The 20,822-nt window shown below is 43.0% G+C and overlaps 1 protein-coding gene across 3 annotated transcripts in view; it reads right to left on the bottom strand.

The window, feature by feature from the left end:
- Positions 1-614: 614 nt before the first annotated feature.
- FAM171A2 (family with sequence similarity 171 member A2) overlaps positions 615-20,822 on the bottom strand; it is a 47,702-nt gene continuing 27,494 nt past the window's right edge. For 2 of the 3 annotated variants that reach the window (XM_075350244.1, XM_075350243.1), the window contains exons 3-8: positions 13,113-13,205; positions 10,700-10,864; positions 3,893-4,069; positions 3,680-3,796; positions 3,449-3,572; positions 615-3,253 (exon numbers count right to left, since the gene is read on the bottom strand). In XM_075350244.1, the coding sequence (XP_075206359.1) occupies positions 1,798-3,253; positions 3,449-3,572; positions 3,680-3,796; positions 3,893-4,069; positions 10,700-10,864; positions 13,113-13,205 (2,132 nt within the window). In that variant the 3' untranslated portion in view covers positions 615-1,797. The remainder of the gene's footprint in view (positions 3,254-3,448; positions 3,573-3,679; positions 3,797-3,892; positions 4,070-10,699; positions 10,865-13,112; positions 13,206-20,822) is intronic. The other variant, XM_075350245.1, reaches the window with a different exon arrangement.

The following is a 20,822-nucleotide window of genomic DNA, read 5'->3' on the forward strand; positions in this document are numbered from 1 at the left end:
TGGTGTACACAGCGCTGTCGCTGCGATGTTCCGGCTTCCAGGTCCTCAGTGCTGAGAATAATCAATGAATATAATAGAAGCAGGAGACAGCAGAGCCAAAAAAAGCAGCGCTGGATACAGGTAAATATAGAAAATCTTTTTATTTCAAAGACCCGTATTTTTCCGGTACCTGTCACACGTATGACCATATCTATGTGTGTGGCTTGTACCTGATTAAACATGGATGTCTGAAACCAAACCAGCCTTAGTGAGGTAAAAAACCCGCCAAATACTCAGTGTATGCACATGGCCTTAGATTGTATTCTACAGCGCTGGCGATTAAAATCTATTAGACATCATGGACGGCCAGTCTTTGCTGCTGCTGAGATGAGAGCATAATCTCTAACAAGTGAAGAACTCATTCTGTGAGGGCTCCTGTATGGTTTTCTGTATAGTCGGAGGTACACCTTACTAATACTACTCTCTTTAGGTTAGGGATTTGGAGCTTTACATCAGCAGATCTCAGTTCACACTGGTATCAGGTGTGAGAGCTGCAGATGTTGGGTCCTGATCCATTCTATGCACTAATCCCCATGGTGAGGATTTCAATGTTATAATTTCACTAATTTGCACTGTTTTTTTTTTTTCTTTCATGTTTTATTAGTAATGTTTGTAGGAAACGGCAGTAATAGTTCAACATGACAAATACACTGTTCTTGTGCTGTTCTCCTTGGGAAATTTCAAGGGATTGGCTTCTTGCAATACAAATCGCTTTTCCCGTGAAGGAACGTAACCACACGTGCCGGAATGCTTCATGAAATAAGTCTGAATAACCTTTGAAACATCTGGTTCCAAAGACCATAATGCATTGCAAAAAGGGAGGAACATGGTATTCCTATAATATATTAATACTATGTTGACCAGAATGCATTACACATTATCGGCTAATATTGAGATGTAGTGGGGGGGGGAGGGTTACAATGAGTACAATGCATTGCCAGGCATGTCATAGGACTAAGAATTACAAGGCCGGTAACCGTGGTCTCCATGGTAAGGGTGGGGCAGGGGGGTGGATGGAACCACAATGCAATGAAGACTGGAGCCACTGAAGTAGAAAAGAAAAATCAGTAAGATTTACATGGCTCCCTACATGAGAACTTAAAGGACCAGAATGCATTGCAAGCTATGATGTTTCATACACCTTACACAAACAAAACACTAGGACCACAATGTTCAAGCTACTGGGAGATGTGTGTCTACTGGGTTATGCATACCCCGCTGCACAGGTGCTGAGACCATCTCCGCAGCAATGATGATAATGATTGAGCCAACGTCAATTCCGAGCCGACCGAACCTGCACCTGTTGTCCTTGTATCTCTATGTTAACAGGAATGGAGAGAAGAATCAAGGGTACATATCCAATCCAAAAATCTAGTCTCACCAAACATGAAGGGACTGGTCCCGCTGAGAGTCTCACTATGCAGTGTCATAGACTCCCAGGTCACAGAGGGACTACTATGCTTGTGTGCTGTGTCTGAGTGTGTACTGCATTTGTGTGTGTTTGTGTGTACACATATGTGATGTGTAAATGTGTGTGTACATGGTGTCTGTAGGTATCAATATCATGGTGCCTCTGGCCTTACACGCGAATCTCTCCAATGCTTGGGCTGTGCCTCGAAGATAGGGGAGAGTTGGGGGCAGGGTGTTGTCACTCTCCAAGCCCCTGGCTTCGGATTCAAGGGGTATCCCTGCGTTTTCTCCCCGAAGTCCTTTGAGGGGTATATCCTATACACAGAATGAGAATTGAGAAATCCCTCATTATTTCACATTAAACACCATCAGTGGTCTCTCCTCTCTCTTTTGCCAGGGGCTCTTCTTATCTTGGTCATCCCCACCTTCAGATTGGTCATTAAGGTCCTCATCCGGGCTGGTCATAGAATCCCTTCTTAGCTCGCTGGTGCTGCTGCGGGAACTGTCGCCTCTGCTGCGCCCTCTCCTGTTCATTACTGGGCAAGTGTCAGAGGCCTCATCGAGAAGTGGTGTGAGTGAGCTGTCTTCTGGGGAGCAGCCACCAGCAGTCCGACTCTCACTTAGGCTCTGTTCTCCTTCTTCAGCAAAGACCAATTTGGAGTAGGTCAAGCTAGAAGGCTGATGCTGTGACCTCCCACCTCTCCCTTCCTCTGGCCCAGGTTTTATTTTAATCTCATTGACATCCACACCTGAGTCCAGACTAGCATCAGTGCTACGTGTTTTGTCTCCAGCTTGCAGGTCAATATAGGAATGACGCACCTGTGCATTGGAACGTCCATCTAGTGACACAAACCAAGCTCGTGGGTGAGGCTTCACTCCAAGTTCTAAAAGCTTCTTCTCGGTCAGTGCTTGAAGTTCCCCATTCAGTTGTGCCATTGTGGACTCATTAAAAACTACAGGAATGGTGACAGAGCCACTCATTTGTGAAGAGTGGTTGCCCCAGCTTTTGCCGTCTTGGTCTTGTGAGGAGCCAGTAGATAACCCTTGTTGGTAGTTATGACCTTGCTGCAGTAATTGCTGGCGTTGGGCATGATCTTGAGGAGCAAAATGATGAGCATGAGAAACCTGGGCAGATCCCATTTCACTTTCTGACAGCTCTTCACCTTGTCCACTAGGATTTTCTTCTGATGATAATCTCACATAATGAGCTGGAATGACTAGTGTAGGCATTGCATGTCTGTAAGCACCTTCCTTCATGTGGTCAATGGATCCACAAAATATAAGCTGCCCAGGCTGTGTCAAAGATGTAGGACGTGATAATGGATCTGCGGATTGTGTCATCAAATAATCGGGTGGCTTTGAGTCTCCAATAACATGCTTGAAAGGTGGTGGAAGCGGAGGAGGAGATGGAGGGGGATCTCTGGCTCCACCCCTACCTCTCCTCTTCTGCTGCCCCTTTCCTCCAGTGCCATAGCTTCTTTTCATATCATCTGAGTCCAGCAAGTCACCAGACCGGGCTGATTTTAATGGATATTCATCTCGAGAACCTGGTCTTAATGGGAGCGTATCTGTGGAATGTTGAATAGAAGAACGGCCACCAGACTTACAAAAGTCCTCTCTTGAAGAAAAAGCAGAGCGCAAAACTGGAGTCCGAAGGTCACTGTCAGCTGTAGAGGTGGAGTCTAAGTGGCTGGTACTGATAAGGTTAAGGTGGGAGGTCGAGGTTGACTGGTCTCGTTTGGGCTCATTAAGGCCGGACAGCTGCAGCTTGTGATGCTGTTGTCTTGGTTTTAGACATCGCCTTCTGCCAAAAAAATAGATTGTAAGAAAACTGCATCAAGACAAATGTCTATGTCACATAGATATGGTAAAAAAAATGTGGTTAGATTATAAAAGGAAACGCACAATTGTAAATGTGCGATCATACATATCCCAGGAAATAAGAATGCACAAACAATGTTACATTGAAGAAGTGTAAGTGCCAGAAAAAAGCTTTTACCTGCAGTAATATATTAATAGGCACAGGAGGATGAGGACCAGGAGTGCAAGAGCGCCCAGGATAGAGAGCAGGAAGATAGTATGGTACCTAGTAATGTCCACGCCGCTCATAAGTGACAGCATACCTGAGAAAAGAGCACAGCATAAATAATCCAGTCATACAAGTATGAGGGTCGTGAGAAAATACCAATAATTGAAGAATGGAAACTCTATATTGGAAAAAAGGACTTACCACGACCAGTGGATGGAATCGCTGCTGCCCAATAACCCAGTTTTGGGTAGGAAAACGACCAGTATAACTGTTGTCCATCTGTTCGCACTACACCCATACCAGCACGTAGCCACAGACCTTAAAGGGATAGACGTGAAGTAGCCAGACCACTCAGCGCAACAAGCACCAGCTGATATGGAAAATATGCAAGTTTTCATCTAGCTGTTCACCTACCAGTCTTTGGCTCAAATTTCCAGGCAGGTATGCTGCTGGACGGTGTAAGACCACTGTCTGAAGGGAGGGGAAGAAACAGCTGAGCAGGACCCGTGAGATGGACTTCGGAGCCATTCCCTGTAAAGAGATGGACGCTCACTGCAGCAACAGGCAGCAGCTCCACCCAGCTGGAGTTACCTGATTATAAGAACAAGAGAGAGAAGAAGACAAAGGCCAAGTGAAGACAGAACCTAGGCCATAAGGAGCAAGTAAAACCTAAATATCTTTTACACACACACACACACACACACACACACACACACACACACACACGTCTCAAAACAATGATGTAGACATAATGTAGCCAACACCATAAGGTTTTTTGGTTTAAACTTGAGAATTAGCATGTGTTAACATCACTGAACGCTGTACACCTGAAGTAGAGTCAAGTTTAGGAAGGGATATATGGCTGCCTGGCATCCAGATGAAAAGGACACTTGGAGGAAGCACAGTCAGCTGCTCTCAGCCAATCAGCATTAGAGGGAGTATCCTCAGCAATTCTGTTTGGTTGGTGGCTATTGAAAGACAGGACACCAATATGTCATTTTAAGCTGGTTACCAGACACAGTAGTATACAGTACTTCAATCTAAGGTTCTGGGAACCGAAAGCTTTTTAACGGCTCACTCTATAGAGAAGTAGAGGAACACTATAAACAACCCTGTGATTTGAAGATACAAGTCACTCTGTTTGAAGACCTGTTGAAGAAACAGTCTTTTCTGTGACCTAATAAGTCAATACACACAGACACACACACACACACACTTGATTTTTATATTATATATATATATATATATATATATATATATATATTTCATACATACACATATATATATACACATTATATATATATATATATATATATATATATATATATATATATATATATATATATATATATATATATATATATATATAGTTATCATAGCTATCGTATCTGGTTAATTAATTTACTTCCTATATACATAGATACCGTACTCTCCAGGGTGTAAATTTTTAATCAAAATACATTTTCTCTGATTGTTTGGAATTAACTACAGATGTTCATTCGCTTTTTATAATCCTCTGAAAAAATGTCTATATTAGTAGAAATTTATTTTCAGAATCCCTCTTGATCTTTTCTTATTTTCTGTATTCATTATTTCACTTATGTTTAAACTTTTATGCATTAATTATAAAAAAATATATTATGTCAATTCAATATCTATATGGCCCTGAATATCTGGGCACAATAATTAGGGAGATAGCAGCAAGCAAATAGTTTCTGCTGCTTACAAGACTCCCCGTAGACAAGAAGATTTCAGCATCTGGGGCCTCATTGGGATTATGCTGCAATTATTACTTTTAAACTGCAAAGTGCTGCACATAAGAAGCCCATAAATAATTAATAATGTGAACAATAAACCATCTCCCTCGACTCACAGTAGGCTTTCCAGAAGCAGCATTCTAAATGTCATTCCCGGGCCTTGGTTCATGGCGAGGGAGGAGGTCGAGGTTATGCATAGACATGTCCAGGTAGAACACAACACAAGAATGGACACACTCCTAGCAGGGTATGGGATTTACAAGCGGTGTAAAAAAGGAGTTTGCCCCCTTCCTGATTTCTTATCCTTTTGCATGTTTGTCACACTTAAAGGGGTTATCCGGCTTCTTTGACATTTTTTTTTTTATTTCCCTATTGGGCTACATTGGGGCAGGTAAGTAGATAGAGACCACTTACCTGCCCTGCCGTCAGCCCCTCTCCCCCGGCTCAGAGCGTTCATGTGACCGCTCCTGCCGCGATTTTGTTGCTTCCGGTCATTTCATGTCTACATGGGAAGGGCCATGTTGACATGCAAATGTGGAACAGCATGTCGCCTCCCTGCTGGGTGTCTACAGTGTGATGAGCACCGCCCCCCTTCCCTGCACCCTCCCACACATTTCCCCCGCACCTCCAGTAACCTCCCCCTGCACTGCTGTGGGGTCCGTGACCTGGGGGCGGGGCCTGGTAGCAGCTGCCGTGATGTCAGCGCCAGCACCGGGCCCCCTGCCCAGGATCGCACATTCAAATGTACCGGCATCACAGATCACCGATGCCGGTACATTTGAAAGTGCTGATCAGAAGCAGCGCAGCGCTGCTTCTCATCACTGTCCCTCCCGCTGTCTGTGCTCTCTTCAGCACAGTGGTGACGTCACTACTGTGCTGAAGAGAGCACAGACAGCGCACGAACGTGCAGGAGCGGCGGGGACCGAGGACAGGTGAGTATGTACTCCACATATGTTCCCGATGGGGATGGGGGGGTTGCAGAGCCATATGTGTGCGTGTGCAGAGCCATATGTGTGCGTGTGAGGTGCTGAGCCATATGTGTGCGTGTGCAGAGCCTTGTGTGTGCGTGTACGGTGCAGAGCCATGTGTGTGCGTGTGCAGAGCCATATGTCTGTGTGTGCGGTGCAGAGCCATATGTGTGCGTGTGAGGTACAGAGCCATATGTGTGCGTGTGCGGTGCAGAACCATATGTGTGCGGTGCAGAGCCATATGTGTGCATGTGCGGTACAGAGCCATATGTGTGCGTGTGCGGTGCAGATCCATATGTGTGCGGTGCAGAGCGATATGTGTGCGGTGCAGAGCCATGTGTGTGTGTGTGCAGAGCCATATGTGTGCGTGTGCGGTGCAGAGCCATATGTGTGCGGTGCAGAGCCATATGTGTGCGTGTGCGGTGCAGAGCCATATGTGTGCGTGTGCAGAGCCATATGTGTGCGTGTGCAGAGCCATATGTGTGTGTGTGTGTGCGGTGCAGAGCCATATGTGTGCGTGTGCGGTGCAGAGCCATATGTGTGCGTGTGCGGTACAGAGCCATATGTGTGCGGTACAGAGCCATATGTGTGCGGTGCAGAGCCATATGTGTGCGTGTGCGGTGCAGAGCCATATGTGTGCGTGTGCAGAGCCATATGTGTGCGTGTGCGGTGCAGATCCATATGTGTGCATGTGCGGTGCAGAGCCATATGTGTGCGTGTGCGGTACAGAGCCATATGTGTGCGGTACAGAGCCATATGTGTGCGGTGCAGAGCCATATGTGTGCGGTACAGAGCCATATGTGTGCGTGTGTGGTACAGAGCCATATGTGTGCGTGTGCGGTGCAGAGCCATATGTGTGCGTGTGCGGTGCAGAGCCATATGTGTGCGTGTGCGGTGCAGAGCCATATGTGTGCGTGTGCGGTACAGAGCCATATGTGTGCGTGTGCGGTACAGAGCCCGATGTGGGGCTGTTATTTGCAATGCTGTAGTGATACCAGGTCAGGTGCTGGGGAAGAATACTGACATGGAATGTGTGTGCAGGGGGCGGGCAGGGGGCGAGGCTGGACACTGGGGTGAGGCTGGACACTGGGGTGGGCGGTGACAGCTCTGACTGAGGTTTTGCACAGGAAGTGGTCATGTTTGCTGGATCTGAATGTAAACAAGAGCTGCAGAGAATAAAAGGATAATTCAAGAGGAACAAAAGTTAGAAAACAAAAAATAACAATGTAGGTGTGATTTATATGACAATACAGCACAGATAAACTCAAAAATTTTTGTTAAGCTAATGTCGGACAACTCCTTTAAATGTGCTTCAGATCACCAAACAAACTTGAATATTAAACACAGATAACACATGTAAACACAAAATGCAGTTTATAAATGAAGGTCTTTATTATTAAGGGAAAAAGAAATCCAAGTATACAGGGCCCTACGTGAAAGGTGATTGCCCCCTTCCATAAATTAACTGTGGTTTATCACATCTTGTGGGAAGTGGAGTTCAATTTCCCTAGCCACACCCAAGCCCGACTACTGCCACATCTGTTCTCAATCAAGAAATCACTTAAATAGGACCTGCCTAACAAAGTGAAGTAGACCAAAAAATCCTCAAAAGCTAAACATCATGCCACGATCCAAAGAAATTGAGGAACAAATGAGAAACAAAGTAATAGAGATCTGTTAGTCTGGAAAAGGTTATAAATCTATTTCTAAAGCTTTGGGATGCCAGGGAACCACAGTGAGAGTCATTATCCAGAACAGGAAAAAATACTGAACATTGGTGAACCTTCCCAGGAGAATCCGGCTGACCAAAATTACCCCAAGAGCACAGCGATGACTCATCAAGGAGGTCACTAAAGACCCCTCAACAACATCCAAAGAACCGCAGGCCTCAGTTAAGGTCAGTGTTCATGACTCCACCATAAGAAACATACTGGGTAAAAATAGCCTGCATGGCAGAGTTCCAATATGAAAACCGTTGCTGAGCAAAAAGAAAATAAAGGCTTGTCTCAGTTTTGCCAAAAAACATTAGATGATCCCCAAGGATTTTTGGGAGAATACTCTGTGGATTGACAAGACAAAAGTTGAACTTTTTGGAAGGTAAGAAACATGGATCTTGAACCGGCACACATCTCTAATTTAGAAAACACCATTCAAGGTTTGGAAAAAGCCACTCTATAATAGAATTAGAACCATGAGAAGCAGGAGCTTTAAGGCAATATACAACATTTTTTATTAATCACAAGGTTAAAAACATCATATAATTAACACCAATTGTGGAAGAATACTAAAAAGTGCTATTTAGATGTTATTCAAGGAAAACACCCACAAGCATGTGGGGCCCTGAGGAAGCGAACACTGTGTGACGCGAAACGAGCGTTGGAGGGGTTTTGTGTATGTGGGAGACGAGGTGTGAGGTGAATTTCTTATGGGTAAGCCAATTATGAATATATAATTATAATTTAAGCCAACGTCTGCCTCCATTACTTTGTGGATGTTTGAATGGCAGTCTCACTATATTTGGCTATGTTATCTGTATGATCTTTGATTGTTTGGGCTCCCTATTATTTTCCTGGAGAGTTTTCCTGATCCCCGTCTCTCACATGCTTGTGGGTGTTTTCCCTGAATAACATCTAAATAGCACATGTTAGTATTCTTCCACAATCGCTGTTAATTATATGCTGTTTTAACCTTGTGATTAATAAAAAAAATTGTATATTGCCTTAAAGCTCCTGTTTTTCATGGTCCTAACTTTTTGGAAGGTGTATGACCCATTACATCTGGCGTAGAAGGAACACAACATTTCAGAAAAGGAACATGATACCAACAGTAAAATATGGTGGTGGCAGTGTGATGAACTGGACCTGTTTTGCTTCTTCAGGACCTGGAAGACTTGCTGTTGTAAATGGAGCTATGAATTCTGCTGTCTACCAAAAAATTCTGGAGGAGAATGTCTGACCATCTGTTTGTGACCTCAAGCTGAAGTGCACTTGGGTTATGCATCAGGACAATGATCCAAAACACACCAGCAAGTAAACTACTAAATGGCTTAAGAAAAACAAAATTAAGACTTTGGAGTGGCCTAGTCAAAGACCTGACCTAAATCCGATTGAGATGCTGTGGCATGACCTTCAAAAAGGCGGTTCATGCTCGGAAACCCTCCAATGTGGGTAAATTATAACACTTCTGCAAGATGAATGGGCCAAAATTCCTCAAGAGTGTTGTAAAAGACTCAATGCCAGTTATTGCAAACGCTTGATTGCAGTTGTTGCTGCTAAGGGTGACCAACTAGTTATTAGGTTTAGGGGGAAATCACATTTTCACACGGGGCCTTGCAGGTTTGGATTTCTTTTTCCCTTAATAATAAAGACCTTCATTTATAAACTGCATTTTGTGTTTACTTCTGTTATCTAACATTTACATTTGTTTGGTGATCTGAAAGATTTATGTGTGACAAACATGCAAAAAAATAAGAAATCAGGAAAGGGGCAAACACTTTTTCACACTACTGTATATAAGGAATGTAGAGTGGGTTCCTATTAACCATAGAAGTCATTGCTACTTTATGTGTATATATGCGTTTGTGGGAACTAAGGCATTTAAAACCTATACTCTGCTAAAATGTTGTCCCTTCTTGTGTTGTGTTACACCTAAACATTTATATTTATAACTCCCCACCCTTGCGCATGAAGAGATTAGCAAAATGATTTACCCAACCCTAGACCAGCGTCCACTTCTAGACTCCATGGCAGCTGGACAAGGGTAGGGTGCAGTACCTTCTCTGATCCGTCCGAATGCAGACATACTGGGCGCGCTTGTGATTGCGCAGCCCTTTCAATGTATGGGGGGTCCGAGGTGGGAGCCGGACCAAAGAAGTGTGAATGGTTTTTTTTTTTGCTCCTCTCTAATATGTATGAATGAGTTATATGTGTGTGTGTGTGTGTGTGTGTGTGTGTGTGTGTGTGTGTGTGTGTGTGTGTGTGTGTGTGTGTGTGTGTGTGTGTGTGCGTGTGTGCGTGCGTGCGTGCGTGCGTGCGCATGCGTGCTTTATTCAGCACTGAAAGAATTACGGATTTGACATACTCAGTAATGGGTGAGCTAGTATATTTGCCTTCATAATTTTCTTCCAGAGTATAATACACCAGGTCGATGTTTGGTTTTGCTGGGAAATATTTAGTATTACATTAGTTTCTACCTCTGCTGATTCACAGATTCAGAGTCCACTAGCCTATTTAGTGATTGACAGCTATTTCTGCACAGATGCTTAACACAGAGAAGGCTGTCAATCACCTACAACTGCCAGCAATATGGCAGCTGCTCCCACAATATCAGCTGTTCCCAACAGCATGAACCCCCCACTATTTATAACATGGTGACAAAAGGACCATTATCCTGACATCAACTTTCCCGAAGTAGACAGCAATCATGGATTAGGCAACATGAAAGCTACTATTTTAGCATTATAGCAGCACCCATACACCCGCCTCCCCCGTTCCTACCCCCATTGCTGGAATCAGGATCGGCTCCAATAAATGCTGGGAATCCTCTCATTTGATGGAGATTGTTAGCAGTGGTGAGTGATGAGGACAGTTGGTTATAAGTGGAAGATCGGGGTAAGCGAGCAGACTTTCTCTGAAACTGAACCAAGGGCTGACTGCGGATGCCTGTAATACGAGACAAGAAGAGCTGAATACACAATATACTCATATTATATCAGACATTAAATACATGCGAGGTGCTGTGTACATTGTCAGAGATTTTTAGCTCCTTACCCATGTCTCCATGTCCTCTCATTAGTTTAGGTTGGGTTTGTACCAACAATAACAAAGCATAGTGCATATTACCACTAAACATGGTAAGAATTGTGCATTTCATGCATAGATGCGGTTGTCTATTGACAAAAAAATATATATATGTTTAGATCTATTCCTGATCTAAGTATATAAAATTACTAATACATTTTTATTTCAGCTTTTGTCCCAGGAGCTCAACACATGTAAAGCTGCTATGACCGAGGACAGTGGCCTATAGGGATCTGGACATCAACACTATTAGCAAATTCTATGAATTCAGATTAGGAAAATATCCAAATTTTAAAGCTGGACAATGTGAAATTCCTGAGTTTGGAGTATACAGTGAATTTTAAAAAAAACAATTACCTCTCTAATGGTATGTTTGAACCTTCTATCAATCAAGGGTGGTACATGGAAAAAGCCTCATATGTCCAAAGAGGCACGGAAATCCATGTACAAACATGAAATGTTCCAGCATCACGTGATGCATGAATATTTCTTTTTTGTAAGTGGATATAAGAAGTCTACACACCTTTGTTAAAATGCCAGGTTTTTGTCATGTAAGAAAATCATTCCAAGAAGAATAATAATTTCAGAACTTTTTCAATGTTTATTGTCATCCAAAATCTGAAAATCTGTACTAATCCATTGAGAAAGAAACTGGTATTTTTATCCCCCATCCTCAAAATAATTTCAAGCTAAAATAATGTGGTTGCGCAAGTGTGAACACCCTCTTATAATTTGGGATGTGATTACGTTCAAAATTAGTTAATCTAATTTAAAATCATGTTACATAATGGTCAGTACATAGCTACCATCATTTACATCGATTCTAATTAATTCCCATAGAAAATGTAGCTGTTCTAGTAGGATTTTCTTAACATTTGCTTAGTTGTATTTTACAGCAAAGCCATTGTCTGTAACACAGCTTACAACACAGCAAAGGAATCTCAGTGTTGAAAGTTATGACAAGAAAGTTACAAAAAAAACCATGTGAGAAATCGTGTGTAATTGTCTGATGAGACCAAGGGTGACATGTATTGGCCATAATTCCAAAAGTATGTTTGCTGCAATGCCAATACTGTGCATCATCAAAAGAACACCATACCCACAGTGAAACATGGTAGAGGAAGCACTATGCTTTGGTGTTCCTTTTTAGCAGCTGGAATTTGGACTTTTGTCAAGGTGGAGGGAACTATGAACAGTTCCAAATATCAGTCAATTTTGCAAGGAAGCCTTCAGGCCTCTGCTAAAATGCTGAAGATAAGAGGCATTTCAGTACTATCATGGCCCTAAGCATACCTCCAAATCAACAAAACAATTGCTTTGCCAAAAGAAGATCAAAGTTCTAGAATGGTCCAGCCAGAGCCCTGATCTGATTCCAATTGAAACTCTGTGAGTAGCCTGAAGAGGGCGCTGTACACACGAGATGATGACAGATTTCGAACGCTACGGCAAGCAAGATTAGGCAAAGATTACCAATTCTTGATGTGCCATCATGGTAGATTCCTACCCAAAAAGACTGAATACGGTCATATATTCGACAAAGTAATAGTTTATTGGTGTGCATAATTATGCAACCAAATTATTTTAGTTCTTTATATTTCTTTTTCCACCTGAAAATATTTCAGTTAATTTTTTAATTGAATTGTACAAATTATGGAGAGTCTTTGTATGACAAAAATCTGGAATTTTATGCGCAATGGAAATGAAGACTTGTACAGGGGTTCAGATTCAGAATCCATCTGCAGCCCTGGTGTCTAGTCTGTGCCCTCAGGACCGGAGGGTGCACAACCTGCAATATCATACCCAACACCATATTTAGGAAGACACTCTGTTCCATACTCCAGAGAGTATAGGGTTTAGGCCTCTCGCTATACTCCCATACAGGTCCGGCATTACGTAGGCAGACAGGGAAATGTAAGCCGCAACTTATAGAGACAGGGATTACAGTTGTGCTGTTGGTGCAGGCTTTTCCAGTTCTGTCTTACTGGATCAGACGGGTCACAAGGTCATGTTTGGATGGTCAGACCATGTCAGGAGGCGAAGTATTCAGTGCACAACATGCAAGCTGCTTCTGCCATTTATGCAATTCTTATTGATATGCAAGAAGTAGTACCTGGGGATCCCAGCAGAATCTGCACATTGTCTTCATAGAGGATGAGTGTGGCCGGCCGCTCAGGAACCAGGTACAGGCTAACAGAGGCGTACACTGCGATGAGAAAAACAAACCATCTGAGTGAGAGAATGAGAAGTTAGCTCTCTGGACAGCGGTAAAGAGAATTGAGAAGCTAAGCAGAATGATATATAGGTTTGTTGTATTTTATTCATTGATATTCCTGGTATTTTTATATATGAGTCCAGTGGGCGGTCCTACTCTGATTAACAACCATGTCTGCATGCACAGTCATACAGAGAAGACTGTCAATCCCTGAATAGAACCGCCCACTGGACTCATGTATACAAATACCAAGGATTTCAATTAATAAAATACTAAGTCGCTGTGTTGTCCCAGCCATAGGCCAGAGTCACACTTGCATGTGACACATGCGAGAATCGAGTCGCATCACCGAGCACAGCCTGCCGACCTCCTGCACTTGTTTCTATGCAGATGCACACTCCTATTCGGAGAACGGCAAACCGTGCCGGGTGAGGAGACTCGATTCTCGTGTGGATCCGTCCTTACTGAAACTTTGCTCACAAAAATGGCCATCAAGCTGATCAGCAGCTCTTGCTCTATAACATCCTGCCTCCACATCACATGCTATTTCCACATTGAGAGGTTCCATTTAATGTTTTAGGCCAGTGACGTTCATTGCCATGTGAATTCATCTATACAGACTTTTCATAAAGTCACAAATTGGGCTTAACTTCTCGTATTCCTGGAGGTTAAAACTGTTCTGGTCAGTCATAGTCTTCAAAACCAGAGACATTTTTAAGGACGTTGCCCTGTATGTAGGGCCTGTTTCACACGTCAGTGATTCTAGTATGTACTGTATGTGCTTTTTTACACGTACCAGAATCACTGACATACACAGACCCATTATAATCAATGGGTCTGCGCACATATCAGTGATTTTTCACGGACCGTGTCTCTGTGCGGCGTACATGAGTGTCAGTGATTGCCGCACAGAGACAAGTCCATTTTTTTCTGGCATCACTGATGTCCCACGGATCACACTATGGTATGGTCCAAGAAACACGTACCAGAAAAAAAATGTACATTGAAAATAAAAAACAAACATTTTCAACTCACCTGTCTCCGACGACGCTCTGTGCAGCCTCTGCTCTCTGCAGATTCCTGGCCGGCTCATTATGGCATGTATATTCGTGAATGCAGCCAGAGCCAACCCGGAAGTAGCTGCAGAGGTGAGAGACAGCGGGGGCCGGATACTGCAGAGCTGGAAACTTCAGCACCATGGGCAGCAGGAACGGGACAGGTGAGTATACGTCCATATGCAATCACGGAGTACGGAGCACGTATCACGGATTGGACATTGACAACCCACGTGTGCCATGAATCACGGCACACGGAGAACCATATGTGTTTTTACACATCAGTGAAAAATGTCTGTGTTTTTCACTGACATGTGAAACAGGCCTAGGAGGCATCCTGCTTAAAAAGGAAGCATTTTTAAGAGTGTTGACTCAAGTTAGAAGTCCATATACAAATTCATCATCCTTAACTGATTTATGGAATCACTAAGGACTCTAATCTCTTGGGAAGCAAGCCCTGGGCTTAGAAATACCAAATGCAGCCGTTAAACAACTGCCGATAGGCTACAGCGCCTTGAAAAAATATTCATACCCCTTGAACTTTTCCACAATTTTTCATGTTAGACCCACAAACTTAAATATATTTTATAGGAATGTTATGTGATATACGGACACAAAGTAGTAAGTATTTGTGAAGTGTAAGTTGGTATATCACCTAAAATCTAAATAAAATACCTTTACGTTTGTGGGTGTAACGTGAAAAAATGTGAAGATGTACACGTAGCATAATACTTTTCTCAAGATACTACATGAAAATCGATCAGTGGCTGCTTAATAGCCTATTTAGGCAGGCCAACAACAATCCTATGTGCACGGAACAATCGTTAATGTTGATCGTTCTGTGCACACAGAAGATCATGTTATCAGTAGCACGTCTTGTTTATACAGGATGGTGTGCCGCCAAGAATGATGATTTTTAATCCTGCTTATAAATCATGGAGCATTTTGCTTGTTTGTGAGGTGAGGCATGCTTGGGTTGATAGCTGGGATAGTCGTTCCTATAAGCACCCGATTATATTGGCCCGAATATAAAAGTTTTTTTGCTCCTTTTCAAAGCTGGTGATGTTGTGTCATTTATCTGTGTATATTTGGAGAGGCAGATAATGAAGAACACATCTGGTAATAACACTATTTATGTTACACACATATAGCGCTTTGCAGACATCACCATCACTGTCCCCATTGAGGCTCACAATCTAAATTACCTTTCAGAGGAAACCCATGCAAATAGGGTGAGCACATAGTAACTCCTTTTAGATGTTGTCCTTTGTGGGATTTGTACCCAGGATCCCGAGCTGCAAAACTACAATGCTTACCACTGAGTCACCATGCTGCCCACCAAAATATGGTATATTGTGTACTAAGCATTCAATAAGGAATTGTTCTCCTTACATCTACTAAAACCAAATTCATCCATCCAGCTACCAAGAGGTATATAGGTTTCAGCCAAAGTAATAGTGGTAAGCTTGATAGCCCTCCAAGTGATGTCCGGCATTGCTTATGGTAGGCGTGTGTGCAGGTTTTCAGCCATTGGAACCCTAAGGTATATACATGTTGAGTATTTTTTCAGTTTTTACCTCAGTATTTGTAGCCAAAACCAGGAGTGGAACAATCAGAGGAAAGATACAATAGAAACACATCACCACTTCCGTATTTATACCCACTGCTGCTTTTGGCTACAAATACTGAGGTAAAAAACTCACCAAATACTCATCGTGTGCATGTGCCCTCAATATGAAGATCCTGAAGATCTAGGAGCAGATAGGACCCCTGAGTGGGTGTCTGATTGGTGGTCTCATTCCGTGACATTTCCTGTCAGCGCGTTTTGTCACTTCACAATAGTGATTTGTGTGGGACAGGTGTTATCCAGTGACAAAACAGACTGAGCTAATCTATATGTTACCGCTGTTTCACTATGGAGACTTGAATTTTAGGAATCCACTTAGAGAAATTGACTCTAAGGCTATGTGCGCACGTTGCGTAATTACATGCAGTTACGCTGCGCTTTGTAGCGCAGCGTAACTGCATGCATCCTGCGTCCCCCGCATAATCTATGGAGATTATGCAGGAGACGTGCGCACGTGGCGTCTTCGAGCGCAGCGTTTCGGGCAGCGAAGCGCGCGTTCTAAGTAGTGACATGTCACTTCTTTCATGCGCTCTGCCTGCAGCCCCTGCTCTGTCTATGGGAGGAGCTGCAGGCAGAGCGCAGGGAATCGGCTTTTTTTTTTTTTTTTCACTACGGACATTTTCTGCAGCGATTTGAAGCGCACGTGTGCTCTTCAGATCGCTGCAGAAATTTCTGCAGTGACAGTACGCAACGTGCGCACATAGAAATACGTGAGATGGCCGACGGTTAGGCTATTATCCCGAGATGTTATGGAGGGTGTGGTATACAGAAAGGTAATATAAAGAGGAATATTGTCTGAAAACCAGGAGATGGAGGCAAAAACATAACTGTGACAAAAATGATAGTTTCTTTCTTTTTGTGACCTTGGATGAAAGACAGGAAACAAGATACATCCTGCCAGACCGGGGGAGGAAAAGACAACAGCAAACAATGCGAGAAAGGCAATATTCAACATAAAAAGACTCGTAAAAAGTCTCCTACTCAGCAAGACAGAAATACATGGCATTGGCAACGTGGCTGTAATGAATTAACTGGGCAACGTTCGATGTTTATTAGGCTACCTGCGCACAGGAGGAGCAGCCATGTACATACCGTAGAATGAATTTACTCAGTAGGAATGACTATATTACTAAGGCACAATATACCTCAGCGATATGAATCGAGAGGTTTAAAAGGGGTATTCCCATCTCCCAAATCCTATTCCAATATTTAGTAGGTGTAATAATAATAATAATAATAATAATAATAATAATAATAATATTAGCAAACACTGCCAATTAGACATGTAGTATTGTTCTCCTGATATAGCCATGTCTCTTACCTTATGTGCAGGGCATTGCAGCTTAGGTATCCATGGTTACGTCCACTCATATAGTAACAGTTAGTTAGTTGCTAATGGTTGTAACCATGGATACCTAAGCTGCAATACCCTGCACATAAGGTAAGAGACATGGCTATATCAGGAGAACAATACTACATTTGTAATTGGAGGTATTTCCTACTTATTAAAAGGAAACTGGTCACCAGATTTGGCGACTATAAGCTGCGGCCACCACCAGTGGGCTCTTATACACAGAATTCCAAAATAGTGTGTATAAGAGCCCAGGCTGCTGTGTAGAACGTAAAAAACACTTATTATACTCACCTAGGGGGCGGTCTGGTTCGATGGGTGTCGCAGCTCTCCAGTCTGGCACCTCCTCTCTACAGCGATAATTGTTCTCCTTCTTTTGAGGCCAGTGTGCATGACACGTCCTACGTCATCCATACAGGCCGGCATTAAGGTCCTGCGCAGGCGCACTATGATCTGACCTGCTCAGGGCAGATCAAAGTATTGTAGTGCCCATGCAGGGACGGTCTTTAACCTTTCCTCGCGCCTGCGCATTACAGTACTTTGATCTGCCCTCAACAGGGAAGATAAAAGTGCATCTGCGCAGGACGCAATGTCAGCATGTGTTGATGACGTGAGGCGGGGTATAAGGAGGACGGTGATCGCCACAGAGAGGAGGAGCCGGACCAGAGAGCAGCAACACCCATCGGACCAGACCGCCCCCTCGGTGAGTATAATAAAAGTGTTTTTTACATTCTACAGCGCGGCCTGGGCTCTTACATACAGTATTCTGGAAGAGCTGACTTATGGTGGCCGCAGCTTATAGTCGCCAAATCTGGTGACAGGTTTACTTTAATACAGTATTTCGTCCACTACATATTGGGATAGGATCTTGGAGATGAGAATATCCCTTTAATGTGCCTCCATTGTAAATGGCAGATTTTCATTAAGGCTCAAATATGCGACAGCCAAGAAGCAAAGATCACAGGATTGTGATCACTCTTGGGCACAGTTGTGACTCAGCTAGCCAGGAATTTCCCTGCATCTGACCAGTGTGGACAGGTGGCTAAATAAGCTTTCCAATATGAAAATAACACCAGATGTCAGCACCCCAGCTACACCCAGGATGATGAAGAAAGTCCACGAGATCTAAAAAGGTCACGGGGTGAATTCAGAGTACAGCTTTATGTGTGAGTGGAGAAAGTAAGAGACCCAAACTCAGCCGTCACAAAAAATTCTTGAGTGTTAAATTAAGGCCAGAAGATCCTCGGTTAGTTACGACATTGTGGTCTGTACTTGAACGGGGAAAGTCAGATATCTGAAACCATCGCACTTTTCATTACTGTAACAGCATGTGTTCCTTCTAATGACTCAGTATTTCCACCGAAAACAGATTTACATATGATGGGTGAGACAATATTTATGGCTGTGTCCCTACATCCATCTGAATATGAACATATATACAGTCATATGAAAAAGTTTGGGCACCCCTATTTATGTTAACCTATTTTCTTTATAACAATTTGGGTTTTTGCAACAGCTATTTCAGTTTCATATATCTAATAAATGATGGACTCAGTAATATTTCTGGATTGAAATAAGGTTTATTGTACTAACAGAAAATGTGCAATTCGCATTTAAACAAAATTTGACCGGTGCATAAGTATGGGCACCCTTATCAATTTCTTGATTTGAACACTCCTAACTACTTTTTACTGACTTACTGAAGCACTAAATTGGTTTTGTAACCTCATTGAGCTTTGAACTTCATAGGCAGGTGTATTCAATCATGAGAAAGGGTATTTAAGGTGGCCACTTGCAAGTTGTTCTCCTAATTGAATCTCCTATTAAGAGTGGCATCATGGGCTCCTCAAAACAACTCTCAAATGATCTGAAAACAAAGATTATTCAACATAGTTGTTCAGGGGAAGGATACAAAAAGTTGTCTCAGAGATTTACTGTCAGTTTCCACTGTGAGGAACATAGTAAGGAAATGGAAGAACACAGGTACAGTTCTTGTTAAGCCCAGAAGTGGCAGGCCAAGAAAAATATCAGAAAGGCAGAGAAGAAGAATGGTGAGGACAGTCAAGGACAATCCACAGACCACCTCCAAAGACCTGCAGCATCATCTTGCTGCAGATGGTGTCACTGTGCATCTGTCAACAATACAACGCACGTTGCACAAGGAGAAGCTGTATGGGAGAGTGATGCAAAAGAAGCAGTTTCTTCAAGCACGCCACAAACAGAGTCGCCCGAGGTATGCAAAAGCACATTTGGACAAGCCCGTTACAATTTAGAAGAAGGTCCTGTAGACTGATGAAACAAAGATTGAGTTGTTTGGTCATACAAAAAGGCGTTATGCATGGAGGCAAAAAAACACGGCATTCCAAGAAAAGCACTTGCTACCCACAGTAAAATTTGGTGGAGGTTCAATCATGCTTTGGGGGCTGTGTGGCCAATGCCGCACCGGGAATCTTGTTAAAGTTGAAGGTCGCATGGATTCAACTCAGTATCAGCAGATTCTTGACAATAATGTGCAAGAATCAGTGACGAAGTTGAAGTTACGCAGGGAATGGATATTTCAGCAAGACAATGATCCAAAACACCGCTCCAAATCTACTCAGGCATTTATGCAGAGGAACAATTACAATGTTCTGGAATAACCATCCCAGTCCCCAGACCTGAATATCATTGAACATCTGTGAGATGATTTGAAGCGTGCTGTCCATGCTCGGCGACCATTAAACTTAACTGAACTGGAATTGTTTTGTAAACAGGAATGGTCAAAATTACCTTCATCCAGGATCCAGAAACTCATTAAAAGCTACAGGAAGTGACTAGAGGCTGTTATTTTTGCAAAAGGAGGATCTACAGAATATTAATGTCACTTTTATGTTGAGGTGCCCATACTTTTGCACCGGTCAAATTTTGTTTAAATGCAGATTGCACATTATCTGTTAGTACAATAAACCTCATTTCAATCCAGAAATATTACTGAGTCCATAATTTATTAGATATATGAAACTGAAATAGCTGTTGCAAAAACCCAAGTTGTTATAAAGAAAAAAGGTTAACATTAATAGGGGTGCCGAAACGTTTTCATATGACTGTATTATGTATTGGTGGCCCGATTCTAACATATCGGGTAGTCTAGACTGTGTATGTAGGTTAGCAGATTGCATAATAAGGTAATGAATGGACTGGATGGGTTAGGTTTAATTTAGTATTCTTATAATAGTTTATTGGTTTTAAAATGACAAACAACAGGAGGAACAGTTTTAATAGATGAGTCTAATGTTTAATGATGTCCATGGCTTGTAATGAAAGAAGGCCATGAACAGTGTAAAGTTAAGTAAAAATATCCTGATGCTGTGATGTGGCCCAATGCTGGTACATGCCCCCATCGTGGTGCAGCCACCATCCTGACATGTGCCGCCATCCTGAGGGGTAATGTGTGCGGGGGGCGGAGTGTGGGTGGGGGGTTGGGGGAGCCGAGCGGGGCCATAGTGCTGAGGACATCAGTGTCGGGGACTGCATGGCTGGGGACAGGTGACTATCCAGGTGTGTGTGTGTGTGTGTTCAGTGTAGACATATGTAGG

Source organism: Anomaloglossus baeobatrachus, chromosome 5, assembly GCF_048569485.1.
Source record: "Anomaloglossus baeobatrachus isolate aAnoBae1 chromosome 5, aAnoBae1.hap1, whole genome shotgun sequence".
NCBI classification, from domain to species: Eukaryota; Metazoa; Chordata; class Amphibia; order Anura; family Aromobatidae; genus Anomaloglossus; species Anomaloglossus baeobatrachus.